Source organism: Zophobas morio, unplaced genomic scaffold (genome assembly GCF_036711695.1).
Source record: "Zophobas morio isolate AGI-343-1 ecotype UQ-CSIRO unplaced genomic scaffold, CSIRO_AGI_Zmor_V1 ptg000024l, whole genome shotgun sequence".
In the NCBI taxonomy this organism is placed as follows: domain Eukaryota; kingdom Metazoa; phylum Arthropoda; class Insecta; order Coleoptera; family Tenebrionidae; genus Zophobas; species Zophobas morio.
In genome coordinates, this window is record NW_026972129.1 from 14,247,260 (window position 1) to 14,265,125 (window position 17,866).

General features: G+C 33.3%; 1 protein-coding gene across 1 annotated transcript in view; it reads right to left on the reverse strand.

The window, feature by feature from the left end:
• Window positions 1-16,904, reverse strand: part of LOC135134974 (transcriptional activator cubitus interruptus) — an 87,760-nt gene extending 70,856 nt beyond the window's left edge. Inside the window, exon 1 of the mRNA XM_064063900.1 lies at window positions 16,277-16,904. Within this exon, the coding sequence (XP_063919970.1) occupies window positions 16,277-16,461 (185 nt within the window). The 5' untranslated portion in view covers window positions 16,462-16,904. The remainder of the gene's footprint in view (window positions 1-16,276) is intronic.
• Window positions 16,905-17,866: the final 962 nt, after the last annotated feature.

Below are 17,866 nucleotides of genomic sequence, written 5' to 3' on the forward strand. Positions count from 1 at the left end.
AGCTTCCTTCCGATTTTTTATTGACACCGTAGAATATCAATAAGACCACACATGATTAGTCGAAGACAACAAGGAATGATTGTTGCAGAGGAAGATATTAGAGTGAAAAGTTGAAAACCATTAAAGTGTCATGACCGTCGAGCAGACGTCAGAAAATTTACATTTTTATTTAAATTTTTACGACAAAAATTTGCACATGTAAGAAGTAATAAAGTTGTAAAAATATTCCCCGATTAAGAGGACGTCCAGCTCGGAACATGTCCGTGTATTTTCTTTCCTTTTTTTACGATCGGAGCACTTTTACCGTCCGTTACCTTAATTGATTATTCCACAAACAGATAATGAATTCTATGACTTCTTCTTAAACGAAATCAAAGTAGTTCAAACGTATAATAAAACTATAATGCCGCCGATAGGGAATGTTTTTCATGTATCTTGTGGCTACCTAATAAGTAGAAGCAACGCAAATACGGCCAAGAACAAACAAGCATAAAACGAGAACACGAAAAAATCTAGCGAAACAACTTTTTTAGACTTCGTTTAATACATATAAATCGTCATTATGTGCAATGGCAGCATAAAGACATACCAACGAGAATGTAGTTCTCAAAAATAATCGCCGGAGCACACATCCATACGTCAATCCGAGATAATATACGACTTGTCTTTTGCAAAACGTGTACGCGGTCGGTACGGTTGTTCCCGTTTTTACCGATCGGAACAAGTCTTGTGATATGTCGGCATGAGCGCCGAGACGATATAAACACAACGTTGCTATTCCGGACCAAAAACCCGGACCACTTAACAACCACTGTCACTGCACGCAAGATACTCGCCGAAATTTCAACGGAATCTCTTTTTTGAACTGAGAGGCCGATGTCACGGCACTGCCAGCAGAGATAATGTCATGAACACTAACCGATATGTGGAAACTTGCTCATTGAAAAGAGAAAGAACCAAAGAGCAAATACTTTTTATTTACCCGCAACCAAACTGTTATAACTCTAGTAACATTTGTGTTGTAACAACGATTTTATTCATCCCATTCCCCTTGTAGTAATATTTATTAAAGATTAACAAAACCGGTGCCAAAGCCGTTCTTTTGTTTTGGGTGTAAAGGGTAAGTTTTGTGTTCTACAATAACACAATTCGTGTTGTATCGCTGAAAAACGGAGTTTTTTGATTTACGAGTACATCCTTCAACTTTTTTCCAGTTTAAGCAAGTTTACTGAAAAAACGGTAACAGAAGTTCCATTTTTAATTTTTGTCTTTTGATTCCATTGCTTTTAAGGAGCATACTCAAAGTAGTGTCCACTAAATTTAAGCTCACAAGATGACGCCCAATAAATGAGCTTTGAGGTTCTAAACTTATTGATAAATGATTATAGGAACCATAGGACACTGCAGTGTTATCTTATCTAACCTTACCATAAAAATTATGAAAAACGGGAATGATTTATAATACATAATCATGTAGGTACGATATTTGTGTGGCACTTACGTTTTCATCTGAACTAATTGGAAAAGTACAATTAGTTTCATTTCTACCAATAAATCCAAATTTTACTTATCAAATGACTGCGTACTTATTACATGAACAATGCGACATCTATAAAAAATCATAATATCGATGAATAAATAATAATAATAATTCTAAAAGAAGCATTGTTTGTTTTTTTTATAATGGTGTCAGCTCAGGAGCGTGCATTTAAGTGAACACAAACACCTAGGCTGAATTATTTAAAATAACACGAAAAACATAATCTTGAGTCATAGATTTGCTCTTAACAATTGATACTCTAGTTCTTAAGCGAATTTCCTTCCATGTTATTGTTGGTGGCCAATGTACTGAAGAATAATCAAATCGTCCTTTGTCTGTGATATGCGACACTTGTTTTTCATTAATCCGGAAATCTTTGCAGACCTTGCCGCCGGAATTTTGTTTTATGGCACGACTGTTATTTTAAGGAATGCAGTAGAACCACGAAAAAAACCGCACGTTTATTGAAAATGGAAAATTTTATAATTTTCAGTGTTCTGGACAGTAAGCAGCACATGAAAATTTACTTTTATAGTTGAAGTTCTAATGGTTAGTTGAGTATTTCAACGTGGTCATCCAAAGATTACGTTATACGCTATTGCAATTTATTTATATCCTTCATACAACCGCCACGCTTTAAATAGGAAAATCGACTAGGCCATCGCTCTTGATCGTTATTATTGGTCTAAGAAGCTTACTACTATTTACACCAAGTAAAGTCTTGCATTACCTTGCGGCAAATAAAAGAACAAGAATTTAATCAAGAGAACTATTTAAACATGGTTTTCAGACATTATCCATCGTTAAATCGGAATTCAGTTTATTCTCTTGAACGAGAGACACGATGAAACTTGTTCAAGTCGTCTATAGAACTTTGTGAATAAAATACTACTGCCTTTATAGCATGGTCGTCGATTAAATAACATTAGATGACTGTTAAATCTTCGTTAAGCCTTAGAGCTCATGCGTCCCGACCAAGTTCCAAAAGGACACATCTGAGTGTTTTGGAAAATTTTTGGACACGACTTGCACATAATGCGTATAATAAAAAAGTGGTAAAATAAAAGATTGTTTACGTACCTTGCTTTGACAAACGAATAGAATTTTTAAGAATGTTTTAATTTTGTTCAGGGCGATTAAATTAGTACATTATCAGTTTTCTGAGTTACGGCGAGGGACTAAGGCACTCCAGGTATCAGTGTAACCAGATATAATATTGGACAGGATGATGATCGCCATATTTCTAAAAGATCTACTATTAATACTATTATGTGAGCAAGTAATTGTCAAATTAAAATTAAACTTGAATTTTTTTTAATTTTTAATTTAATTCTCCAATGTAATATGCTGTCATATCTTCCCCATCTTCTAATTCCTGCATCTTATTATCTAGTTTATTTATTTTATATAGGGACATAATCTTCAATCAGTAATAATATTTTCTACTATTTTCTTTTTGCATGTGTATTTTTTTTGTGTTTATAGTATTCAATAAATTTATCTCTAAAAATGAAAAACATTTTGTTGGGCATTTAACGTATACTTAAATGGAACACCTTGCAGAAAAATAATTGTTAAAAGTTATTTTGCAATGGGTTCATTTTACTGGACTCAGTAGTTCACAATAAGTGCGTAATCTTGCAGACTGTTGGGACATGCTGTATATGAATATGCAGTTCGTCTTTGAAATGTGAATCTTTGAATGTACTGATGATGATGTTAATTAGTAGCGAATGAGTCGGTATTTTGTGCCATTCTCATTCTCAATGTTCCTGACAGTGAAAAAAAGACGTCTCAATTGAAGAATGAAATAAAAATATATATTATTTGTTACGTACAAATTAACACTTCCGACTATATTATTGGCAATTTTCGCAGATACGAAATTTAAAATTTACTACATTTTCTGTTTATTTAACAAGTTGTCGCCGACTTTCCAATCCCTATTCGCAGAACTGCGTAATCAAATTATCAACAATTCACGTGATACCTGTAATGGGCTAATGGTTGCCGGAATGTTGATATAATTCCGACTACAAAACAAGCATATCGACGGAATCCTTTACCGTGTCTCGTATAGCCATTGTTGTCGTGACAAGAAGTTTATAATGTGTAATCCGATTACATTTAAAACTTGATCCGATCTAGAAATTTAATTTACAGGTAGCGATCGAAAATTAATCTGCAATTTCATCGGCCTTCTGCCACGCTGCAATCCCTACAGCAATTCAATCGCGAACAACATCTCCGTTGAAGCGAACCGGCGCGTTTTGACTCAATTTCGCATCCAATATATTATTATATCGTGTTTGTTGCGCGTTATTCATTATTTATCTTAGACAAGACGAAAAAGGTTTCCGGGCACTTCCATGCGGACCAATTTTCGAGCAAGAGATTTATAGACTAACGATTTAACACGCTCGATTATTTCGCCTGAGCTACGGCTAGGTTAATTACGCCAAGCAGACTTATCTTTGGAGTTGAAAAAATAGATCAACGTTCTGACGAAAATACAAGCAATTAAAACTGAGTGTCGAAATTACGTGATAACAGTTCTAAATTTCAAATAGATACCTTGAAACTTGAAGATAAAGTACTTATTGATGTGTGTGAAGATTTATTTTTCAATCTTGTATATCTCGTAGCTAATTCTTTCCTATTTTTTATTTATTAATGGTTAACGTTAAATCCCATTCACTTTCAACAAAACAGTATTCCATAAACCAGTCTAGTGAAAATTTTGAAAAATAAGTTAATCTTTAGATGACTTATGTTTATCAAATTATGTATGCAACGTAATCAGCTACACAATACTAAATTAATTGATACATTGTCTAGTGGGACCGTTTCCCTAAATCCCTGGCCAAAATCCCAAATTATGTACTTTTTCCAAATTGTATAATCAAATCTTCATCCGTTCGATAGAAAATTGTTTTCTCTCTCTTAGAAAATATATATTGTAAGTTGTTGCGGATAAAGTGTTGGCCTTTAGATAGTGGAAGTGTAGTATTTTTACAGATCTTAAATATTTTAATCATTTTGATATCTATTAAATGTGTAAGTTGAGGATCAATGCGATTTAAACCTTAAAACTATCAACTTTGCATTGAGCTGTAAGATTACTCTGGACAATTCGTGATGTACTTTTTATTTTGGAATACCAAACAACGTTTGGTATTGATGTAAAATCCAAGTGCCATTTTTGCCACTTTTTGTTTTATGGGAGTTTAAATCAGCTAGATTCCGATCTGCAAATTTTAAAAATCTCAGATTTTGGAACAGGCATGTTTACCAGTTGGGCAGCTCTCACAACAGGTACAAGAATTCCGAAACAGTGGTTTGAAGATTTCGGAATAAAGGCAATATGAAAAAATCAGTAAACAAAGAAGAAGTCTTTTTCTAGTAGTTCTAGATCTTTTAGAACCACCAAATGAAGACGAAAAAATTAGAGAAACAATTATGTCCAAATCAGAAGACACAACTATTGGCAGTGAATAATTCTTTGTTCCTTTATATATAAAAAAAAATCTCAAATTGTTGAGTGTTTCAGTTTCATTTATTTACATTATTTTTGTTGCATTATAAGTGGCAAAAACAATTTTTAGAATTTTGGTCAGGTTTGCATGACATTGGTTCCATTAACTATAGAATTTAACAGAGAATGCGGTAGGTGGCACATTATACATTTTAATGTATACGTTATACATTAAAATAAATTGCAATCAAACCCTCCTTAAATATTAGATCAGTATCTGCACTATTTGTGAATAAAATATTAAATTTCTTAAAAGCCAGATGTGATGAGAAATCTTTATCAAGCAATGCCGACGTGTTGCATTATTTTTATTTGATAGAGAGAGCAAAAAATAGGATCAAGGACAGCCATTTGATTTGTTTTTGAAAGAATTTTTGTCTGGTCAGATTACCATTAATTTAAAAGTTTCAGTTAAAAACGAAACGATCATAGACAAACTTCATAAATCCATGGCTGTTTTTGGTCGTGTTTTTTTATTACTCTCTCGGGAGAATCGACATAATCACCAAATAACATCCTCGTCCCTGAAGTACATTCGAAAAATGTTAAAATTTTATTTATGTATTTTATAAACACTCAATGAGTTACCAATCACAGTGTAAGGAAAAAAGTGGAACACGACGGGATCGAACCCGTTACCTTCATGTAATTAGCACGACACTCTGGCCACTGTTATATATAACGTTGTGCTTTCTGGTTTATACTGGTATAAAATGTTATTAATTACGTATTATAAGGATTTTTTCTGCGAAAATCTAGGATAAACAATCAGTGCTAGCTTATAAACCATATTTTGTTTATTTTTTTAATTTAATAGGATTTACCATGCAAAATTTTGAGGTGACGTAATCAAATTGTTGATGGAGATGATCAGCCACATTTTTGTAGCATTTTACCATCTAAACGATACACTCATAACATCATATAAATTAGAGAACAATCGGTCTGGTACTTTCAGAGGTTAACATAATTTTTGATAAATATCGACATAGACGGCAAGAAAGAGGGAAACGGGAGATCTATTTTTTCATACTCTTATTAATGTTATAAAACGATTGTAAAATTTGCATACATTTTAGTCGTTTCGGTTTTTTTGGGGGTTCCTCATCATCATCGCCGTATGTATTCATTTTAAAATTTATCAACAAATACATAAATTGTACATAAATTGACGTACAGTAGCAAAGAATACACCGGCATGGAAGTTAAATCCGTAATCATACATTTCACTTTTGAAAATTTAATCTTTCGTTAAGTTCAATTTGACAATTAACTGACAGTTGTAAAACCGGCCACTAGTTATGCCATTGACTAAAGTACTCTCCCAGAACAATTCATATTGCACAGTCGAACAGAAGTTATATGCAAATACTGAACACGCATTAACTTTGTCGTCTTATCTGGAATGCATAAATTAAGAGCAAAGTGTCAAATTGACGAGAACGCCTTTTAAACGTACGATATCATACTTCGATATCTGTCTCAATGTCAGCAATGCAGCGTTTTCTTAAATTATTATTTACCAAAACATGAAGTTCAGAGTTCAGAGAATGATTTGTTTCAGTCGCTTAGTGAAAGTTTAAACAACTTTTTGGGAAGGGGGTCGCCCATTTCATGGAGCCGCACAGAGAGGTCTTTTAGCCCCCGTCACGTTTGAGTCCTATAATAAAAATGCCATGTGACTTCAAGGTTTAGCAGCCCACGTGTTCGTTCCTCATTTTAGCAAGTGTTGAACAGGAACACAGAATGTGCTCGAGGGTGCCATCGTTCTCCAAGTTTAGACATAACCGCACAATTTTTGGCAAATGAAACACCGTAAAAAGACTGGAAAACCCTAACGAGGATGTTCATCAAATGAGCAAAACTTTGACTTATAATAAATGTATCTCCTTCAAAATTTTATCCTACCTGGTAATATAGAGATATTTTTTGTCCGAAACATAATAACCAGTTGCTGTCGTGGAATTCTAATGACTAAACGTACCAGTTTATGGCGGCAGGTGGTGTTTTGTTTTTTTATATTATTATTATTTTTTAATTAACATCACAAACAGACTCCAAACGTTATTCGTTTAGCTTGTCGATTACGCGCTGCCACTAACATTCAACACCTTTCCGCAGGACACCATTTAATTTTGAACTTCTGTGAACTTCCATTTTAGTATCCATTACTTTTTCTCAATAACACTTTCTTTACAAACGATCTCACGTCATAAACCTTGACTTCGTCGAGAATTTTTTTTTTTAGAAATCGAAATATTGCAATTGAATTATGATATTTTGTCTTGTATATAACATCAGCAGATGTGTGAAGGGTTTTGCCAAAAGAAAAGTAAAATCTAAGAATAAAAGTTTGGCAACAGCAGCTTAGCTCAAGAACATATAACTCTATGAAATTGCATAAGCACATGTATTTATCATGATATTATAGATTAGTATTGTATAAGCACCCAACAAATATTTAACACTTAACTGTGGGTGTCTTTATGTGTTGAAGCCTGTTGCCTATAATCCTGTTACGCGGAATCCAATATTTCGGAATCCGCTTATACCGAAATGTGTTTGTAAGTATATGGCTTAACAGCCCAAAGACAAAGTTAAAGGATACTGATAACGAATATCCGAATTTTACTTATCAAAGTTATCACCTTTGTACAGGAGTCATGGTTATCTTCCCTCTGCTGTTCCAGTGAAATGTGCCACCAATGAAATAAACACCTTATCTTGACGTAGAGTAGAAGGCGATTTTTTATTTGAGCACTTTAAAATTAAACTACTATTATTATTATTACTGTTAGTGGCACCCATGTATGAAAATAAAATTCGCCGCTTTAGTTGACTTTTACATTGTAAAATCGTTGTTTGCCGCATATTAAATCAAAATCTCTTTAGTAGTTACTTTTTCCCTATTATCAATATTATACTTTCAACTATAACAACCAGTTGACGTATTGCAAAAAACGCAACTCTGCCAACCTGATGTTGGGCAAGTCTTTTTGACAGTAGGCCTTCACCTCCACAGGTGTATGTGCACCTCGGGCGATGTAGTTCTCCATCTCCAGTCATACCAACCAACATACTGAGTGTCCATTTATCAGTCGGATTGTCCTGTCAATACCCACTGATCTGAGTTTCGCCTCCCCGCCGTCTCGAACGACCGTGATTGGGCTGGTTTTTGTCACGATGTCCGTATCTTTGTATTGTCAGCCGCATTCTTTCCGACGTGTCTATATATCAATCGCAGTTTCGTTAGAAAATAAAGAAATGTCTGTTCGGAATGGCCCTCAACTTGCTCGTAGACCAGCAAGAAACACAATTGATTTTTTTTACCGCCACGTTTCATGCTATCTTTCGAGTCCAAATGAATTAAACAATGACCGTGAAAAGTACAACAGAACTAGTTGATGTTGGACCCCTGCTCGAATCAGTATTCCCACGTCGTCAGAATTTCGCTAATTTGGTTACTAACAAGAAAACATAATGATAGTATAAATTGTGAATAATGATGTAGATGGTCTTCGGTTCTTCCGTAATTGCTTCGTATTACATTTAATATTAACTCGGATATAGGTATATTAAAGAGGTTGCTCTTTGCGAAGAGTAAATCCAGTTATTTCGCGGGTCTTAATTGAATTGCAGACAATCGAACAAGTACACCTAATTGCCAATTGCATACTGCCACCTGCTATTAAAGAAACTTGGCACTTCATTGTGGTTATTGCTTCCGTCCATTTAAATTCCATGACTGTTTAATTTAACTTAAAATATTTTTTTTTGGCGACAATTGTTAGTTTTGTAACCAATACGTTTAGCATACCTACTACACCAAAAAAGAAGCACAAATTATAAGCTTTAAGGGGTGTTCTAACACCTAAATGTGAAATATGCATGCGTTAACATTTCGAAAAAATAGGTGGATATTCTGCGTTTTTACTTTCATATTTAGTGCATAAGTATTCAATAATATTATGTGTTATAAAAACGGAGCTTCTTACAGTTTTACGACGACATGAACAAATAGAACAAAAAAATCGAATATTACGGTCAAATAAGTTTCGAATTGGTAAATTGAATGCCTATTCATTGTGTCAATAATTCTGGTCATCAGTTTAATTAACATTCCAACGACGATTACATTTTTCACATTTCTGTCATTAAACGAATAACAATAGCGCAAACCTAATTATTATTATTACAGGTGACTGCGGCCAATTTACCACAGTGCGATCAGAATTAATTACCGATGAAAACCTATAAACTTATGATTCATTGCAAGTAGAATAATTATTAACTAATTCTACGTATCGTGAATCGACATAAAACAATATAACATACATTTTATATCTAAATGTAATTTTGTAAATTTTAGTCACATGATCAAAAGTCAAAAAAAAAAGCTAGACACATACTCGTGTTTAGAGTGAAGTGATGACTTTTAAATACATTTTTATTTATTATTTTGATGAGAAATATGTCAATGTTTAGTGTTTTTTTCATCGAGAAAAACGAAAAACTGAGAACACGATAGTTCAAGTAAATTCTATCATTTTTAATTTTGTAAATCAATAGGAGGAATTGAGAATACCGAAAGTCGAATTCGAACTTGGGCCTTTTAGAATAATAATAATTAAATCAAGGTGAATTCATAAACCACAAGCACAGGAGGACATTTACTTCTTTGGCCTACGTTCGGGAAGTAAATATAGTCACTAGGGAGAATTATTCCAGGCCAAAAGTTAGTAGAAGTTATACAAATTCTGCTACAGAAAAATTCTAACGTCAGTTACCGCTTCACAAATTCATTTTATTAGCGATTTTTCGTGCGCGAATTGCAAGAAGCATGTTTTTCGTTTTAGAATAATAATTAATAATTTCAGGAGGGGCCGTAAATAACTTCTTGATAGAGGAAATGTATATTCTTTTCAACAGTCGTTCGTGTTTTTTGGACCTCAGCCCTCAGTTTCGCTTGGGTCTAGAACTTTCGAATTCGCGTCCAGTATTTTGTCGCTCTAGATACATAAATAAGCGTTTTTACATGCTATGAGCAAATCATTAATTAATTGTCATTTAAAAAAGTTGTGTTTTGATAAATAAGTACCGATATGAATATATTTTTCTAACTGTTCAAAAAAAAAAAAACAGCACTTTTCAATCGCTACGATTTATTATAGTCCTGTCATGATATAATTAATTATTCTATTTATGTAGTAATAAATACCGGACTGTATAAAAATGTGTTATAAGTACGAAGTAAAAATCATTTACTTGATTTATTAATCCGCGTAAATTCAGTGGTTTTGCATGCCCCTTATTAGGTTTTTTAACACCTAAATCTTTCCGTCAATTTCAACTTCTAGCTATATAATTTTGTCTAATATCTAGTTGTGTTTAAATTAAGTTTCACCTTTTTTTTCCCCTGGCCGTTTCATTCCTGACTTCCTATTATTCTTCTTATAATAAAATAAATAGTTAACTGAGCGCAAAATATAAATAATCCTTTGCACAAAAAAACACAAACACAAAATCAGTATTGGTTATTTGTAAACTAGTATATGCAGGTAAAAAAAATGTTTCCCTGTAAATATAAAAAAGAAAAAGCCTGGAACGAGTTCAGTTTCTTTTAAAAATATAGTTGTATGTCAAAATCATTAATCACCGACATTCATTTATTTGACTGTAAACAACGTAAAGACGTCACTTTTTGAGACTCCAACCATCAAATTTGTTAAATTTTGTCAGAAAGCTACGCAAGATCAAATAAGGAGTTGCAGTGAATGCAAATAATTAAAAAAAAAACAATGGGTTAATGGAATAAATTTACAACGAACTACAATTACATCAAAAACGCTTTGGACACAATTTTCCTTGCTGAAATGTCAGGATCTTGTTGCACATCTCTAAATCTCAACCTAAATTACATATATGGTATTAGTAGAAAGTAAGGTTGAGTTTTGTTAGGTTCATCATTATTAAAGATATTTTTAGCATTCTTCCACTGTTCCTTTCAATAAAAGAAATCACAATTTCGCCTTATGTATGTAACATAAATGACGTCCGTGATTATTACTTGTTTAGTATAAATTAATTTACAATGTGTATAATGGTTGATAAATCATGCACATAAGAATCAAGTCATTGTAAATTTTAAAATCATTTGATGTTGATACAATACAATATCTGATCATTTCACAATGAACAATAATTTTTGCGTATTCAGTTCGGGAGAATTTTAAACCCTGATTGATCATTTTCATGAATGATCAATTTAATGTTTATTATACAGATGTCCCAGTCTACCGACGGCAGTATTTTTAAGTTACATAGCAACAATTTACTTTTTATTATTGGAACAATATGTATTTTGGCAGATTTAGAACTTTTATGTAAAAAGGAAAAACCGAGTTCAAATACAGGGGTTTGTTCGTCGAAAAAATTATCGTATTTAAAAATACACAGCTTCACCAGTTCCAGAGATGGATATTAAACGTTTGGAACATCGAGCAAGAGAGAGCTACATTGTTCAGAGTGGGTCATAAACTTGCAAATTGTCAATTTTTTCATATTTTTCGAATAGAGTATTTGTAGTTTAAATATTTGTGTGTAACGTTTTTTTTTTTAATATTCGATTTGTTAAGAGACAAATTTGTTATAAAAATCAAGTTCACATACAGGTATGTTCAAAAGTGAGTACGTGAGTAATATGAGAAAAGTGACAACTTGCGAATTGAATCACCCTCTATTAATTTATTATTGTAATCCAACAACTAATTAGAGTTACGTTGAAAAACATCAAAAGACAAATTTGAGACGTCTTTTATCGCTGCTTGAATGTAAATAACAAATATATGGCTCTAAAAATTTGTTTTAACGTATAAATAAATATAACTGTAACTGCAAAAAACAGATAGCAGAATATTATATGTAGTCGATAAATTCTAGTACGACAACCCATCCATCTGAATAATTTTAACTCGCAGTTTCTTTTTCTTTTATTTACTGGACAGAAACTTGATATCCCATGAACAAATTCTTCTATTGTGATAAATAATTCCGATACATTAACCTCAAACAAAACATTATTCTCTAAAAGTTAACAAAAGATAGGAATATATTTTAAGAGGTATTGTACATCTGCAGTGGGTCGAAGTAGGGCAATGAGTTGCCATTTCTATCAGAATTTTGCGCAACATAAAGTATGACAAAAATCAATTGGTCAAATATTACTTAACAGGTTAAAGATCAGTTCGAGGTCAGTTGAATTTCACTTTAGAAAAAAAAAAATACATATCGTTGCACTCTGTTTTATTAGTAAGTCAATAAGCTGTAATATTTACAACAAAAACATGTTTAATTATCTCATGCTTACTCAAGTATGAAAACCAAAAAACTTACAGTAAGTTCAGTTGAAAAAATCTTACTGCATTAATTGCATTGTGGTGACAACAAGTGTAATTCTCTAATTGAAACGTAAGCCAAAGAGTCATTGTTTCAAGATTGCGGAAGACCAACAATACACACATTCAATTATAGTGGAGTTACCGCTCGATTTAAGAATGTATTAGACCCAGGATAGTGTTTCAAGAGTAAGACATGAGTATGCGGCAATAATTATATACACACTTGTTTACACGGAAAGGTGTAGGTAGGTGATAATTGACTATTGGCAGTGTGGGTTTGGCGAAAACTTCGTTCTCAACTTTCATTGTCTCAGCTTTGAAGATTTGTTATAGGAAAGTGCCGAATCATTGAACATTGTTCGGCTTTTAGTTAGCAACTCTTTTGATCATTCGCCTGAGAATCTTTTTATATCTCAATACAATGCCAGGCTGTCACATCTCCACAATTTTTGTTTTTCAATCATCATCACATTCCGTAACTTTTAGTTCGACCTTCGGACGAGTTGCACAACTATTGTACAGAAAATTTCTTAAAATCTCTGGAAAGTGTAAAGACTGCCGAAGCCAAAGTCCGCTTGCCCGACTGAATAGAGCCTGGCCATCGCCTTAAATTTAAGACCTGTCCGATTTTGAATACAAAAGGGATCATGAGTTTGTTGAAATCCAAAAGATTTCAGGCCATGCGTCAATGTTACGTGCTGTCGATTCTGAGAAAAGAGATTGTTAGGGATCTATTGAATGGTTTTCGGTAGGCCTATACCTTTAACGATGTCGTTAAAATGTTTGTTAGTTCGGATGTTCCGGTCTAAAATCCCTAAATAAATCCAACAAATTGCAGAAAATCCACATTAGAAGATGTTTATTTATGTCTTGCTTTAAAAGACTTTAATGGTTGGGGAAGAAACTCGTAAAATGGTGTTGCGTCAGTATAAACACTAGGCGTTAGATTTCCTAGCGGGGGAGTTGAAGATGATGGAGGAGACGTTGGATAATATATGGTTATGGTGTCAGCAATATGGGACACTTTTTCAGTCAGATCCAAAAGCTTGGCATGTGTTTATGAGCTATAACTATAAGTTAGTAAAACTCTCTATTGTATAGGAAATATTAAGGCACTGAAATAAATTCGTGTCGATTAAGTGTCTACAGTTTCTTAAGACTTTTTTTTTAAATAAATGAATCAATCAAATGATCAGACCTCATCATGAGTGTTCAAAATTTATTTATGCAGTAAGAAAAATTGTATCGATTTTTTTTTAATGTCCACAAAAATAAGGCTATGATTACAAAAAGACCTCACAACGTTGAAGGTTTCGAGGTCCAAAGAAATGCATGTTTGTTGTTTTTAGCAAGTTTTTGTTGTACATTTTTTGTATTTAGTTCACTTGACCATTAAAAATGTATTAGGCAATTGTGTCGTATTTTAAGCCATCAAGCAAAAAATTAAGTCCTCGTAATTAAAAAAAACAAATAATTAGCGTTATTATTAAATTTATTTTCCATATACATTATAATAGGTGGTACAATAAAATTTGCACCGCCGACGAAGGGACCAACATGATTTTCTAAAAGTAATGGTTGCTAGTTAATTTGAATGAAAAATTTGGCAGAAAAAATTAATCATGTGTAATATTCAGCTTGATAATTCCGAGAAAATTATTTGTTTTTCAACTGATGGGTGGTCTAGGTAGTCGTGGTCCCTCCTATAATTCAGTAATTGCTTCAAATTGACACACATTTATTTTTAAAAATAATAAATGGCAATTTTAGCAGAAAAATATATAGAATTTTTACTATTTTTATTTTAAATACTGCCTATACTAGTTTTTGTGAGAACTGAAAGTTACCCGTTCAATAAAAATAGTTACATTTAGAAAACTATTTTCTCAAAAAATTTTACATCGAAATTTTTAATCGAAATGTCAATTTTTGTGTTTTTTTTTTGTATCTACGTCTAACAATGACATACTTGTAAAATACGTTCGCAAAATTTTTATTTGATTATTCAAAAGTAAATATTGCGTTTGTTTGTAACTTTTATTACCAGTAAACAGAAAAAAAAAAAAACAGATTTGTTGTATCTAGTCTGTTTCTGAACATACAAAAAAAATTAAATAATCTGAATTTAAAATTTAACAACAGTTTATCACATTTAACGAAGTCGTTAGTAGTTTATTTTCTAATTAAGTTGAAAAAAGTTTCATTCATAATAATGTGGTGGAGAAATATAATTTTTTCTAGGTAGGACATACTTCGTAAGATTTTTAAAAATTCTGACAGGGAAACCCCACCTTCTTTTTTGTGGTAAAAGAACATGTGTTTAATCATCATAAACTTAATTTAAAGTTTTGAGTAACGTTTTTATCTCTTGCGGTTTTTTGGTAGAAAATGCAGGTTTTGGTACAAAAGGTCGTAATTTATTACAGCACATAAGACAGCAGCGACAAACCTAGTCACCACAACTTTTTGACAAATTTAGAAAGTGTTAGGACTTTGATTGTTAAAAATTTCTTCTTACTTAGTATTTAGGTCTTACTTCAGGAAGTAAGATCTAAATACTCTAGTGTGACAACAATGAGGCATTCGTTAGGATTCTAGTAATATGTGTGATACAAGACTGTTGATTAAACTTTGTCTTTCTGAAACGAACAAAATATGATTATAGATCTCTTGGGTTATTTTTGTTGGGAAGTATTTTGACAATCCTAAAATTTCTTAAAATTTTTGCCTCTAAACTGCGATTTCTAAAAATAATTGTCACTTGTATTCCAGAAATATTAGATCTACGAGGATACAAAAATTTAAAATATATAGTTATTTGTAGTGCACTTTGCATTGACGATTTATGTAAATATGTAGACTTAATTACTTTCATAAAAAAAATAATTTTTTGTTTACTTAGCTTTTTATGATCGAGTTTTCTTCTAATCTTTCATAGTATAAGTAGACATATTTTGGACAAGAATAAGAAACATGATATACAGTTGACAGTGTATACAGAATGTTAAATAGTTTAAATCTAGAGGGCCGTCACACGACTTGATAGTTTTTTGGGGTCAGAAGGTGAATAATTGCCATTCTCCATCAATATCTTGGCCAGACCGAAAATAGGTCTCGAAAATAAATGTATCTTCTTTTAGAGTCCACATTTTTCCGTATCCTTTGTAATTTAAAGAAATACATAAAGATTAAAATTTCATTCAAAGTGTAACAACTAATTGACAGATTAATTAATTCAGCAAAAAGTCAAATGAAGCGGCACATTAATAATTTAATTTCATGGTCCACTAGATGTAAATTATTTATTAACAGTCTGTATACATTTATCTTATTTATTTCTGTTTTTTAACCATAATTGCTGAAAGCGTGCTACTACGTATTTTTCCTTGTTTAAGATAAAATTTGTGCATATGTATAACAGGAAGATTTTCAAGTAAAACCCAGTCAACTTACACAACTTGGCTACAAATGCCACTAAAGCATTACTTGGCTAAACAACTGCCTCCATATTTTCAACTAATCCTTCTGTACATTCATTAGTTCTAAGAGCTTCGCCAATTTAGTGTAAAATTTGACTAGGCTTTAGCCCAAAATCTTCTTCAACTACACATGTAGACATAAAAATTTCAAAAACGTGAAACACCATATATTGAAAAAACGTCACTAGCAACATCCAATATTATAAAATAGGTGCACTAACTGTTGACGCCTTCATTCACCCACTATTCTTTGGGAAAACATAAAATATTTCCTTGTTTCGAAAACGCTGCCGTTGTCTTTCAGACTAACACCTTGAAGACTCACCCTGGGGGCGTCGGATGGTGGAAGGGTGCTCCTGGAGGCTGCATTCTGGGGTCCCAAACGTATCGTCCTTCGTGCGTGCGCTGGTCAACGGGAAGAGGCGCGTGGAAAGCCGCAAAAGCCGACGGAAACTGTAACGGAAGACCTGCAGACATAGCGGCTTGGAAATCCGCCTCTTTTTCGGGCATATCGCACTAGTCACATCACTAATCGTTTCACAACAGATTGTCACAAAAACGGAGGCTCGCGGCCGCTGGCGCTGTCATCTAGCAATTTCTTAGCTAATTGGATATGTCTCAATTAATGACAGCCACAAGACGTGTCTTCGGCGGCACGCATGCGGCGGCATCGCGCTCAATTTCTGATAGGGTAATTTTGGCCGGACCGATTTTTGATTGGTTTATCCAGTCTACGCACTTAATCCAGGCACTCGGGGTGGTTGATATGGTTTGTTTGATGAAGACATTTTGTCGCGCAGGCACTTTTCGTCAGTTTTGCTGTTGATGCGTGAGGCACATGCTTTATTTGTTAATGGAAAGTACGACACAGCCAGCCTATAGACTACGGACAACTAACTAGAGTAGAGGCAGGCGAGTAGTTGACAGGCAGGCCTTACAACTCAACTAACGAGTGTGGAAGAAGGGAGCACGGGGAGGGGCCAAACCCAGACCGACTGCGAGGGAATGGACTCAACATTCTGTACTCTTATTCACGCAGTGGCGTAACAGCGAATGGGAAATGAGCAGAATGTTCACGCCAGTTTTGACACCAATGTCGCGGAGCGGACTGCTGAAGTTTTTATGGTGCAGAAGAGAGCTTTTGGCTGCTGAACAGTAAGCTTAACTTGCACTGTGGCGATCCGCAGACGAGTACAAAGCAGTGTTCACAAACTTTACTTTTGATGTTTATGTTTTCTTTACTTTAAGAAATAAAAGGTGAGGCGTAAATCTGATTTTTTTTCAGTGTTAAAAAAAGCGAAACTATATTTAAACAGGTTGATTATTATTTTAAAATGCTAAATACACTATTACGATCCATTTTTATAATTTTTCCGGAACTCCACTTGTAACAAACAGCTGCGTCAGTTTCGGTATCTACTTCATTTGAAATTTGTTTCCACTTTCCTCCAAATGGTGGACCATTGTACATGGGCGAGGTGCTTTAGCCTTATTAACTTGCTTTAGAATAAACTCTAGAATTTCTCAATCGGTCAGTTTTGAGAAATGTTTGGTGGGTTTTCATTTTGGGCTGCATGATCAACACCGACCTGAGTTACAATTTTTTTCCTTTTTGTAATGTCATGTTGCACTATCAGACCAGAATACCACTCTCTCAACTGAATATTTTTCTCGTATTCAAGGAATTAAAACAGGTTTTATATATTGGTTTAAATAAATTCACCATGTTGAATAACCCCTTTTTGGTGACATCGATCCATCTTCCGTAATTGCTTGCCAGATCATCATTTTTTGAGTGCTTTTCTTTTATTTTGAACAGAATAGTAGTTAGAGTCTCGATTCTATAACTAATAATAATATCTAATAACGTGTAAAATAAGGATCACAAGCGCTTGTGGTCAATAATATTCACAAG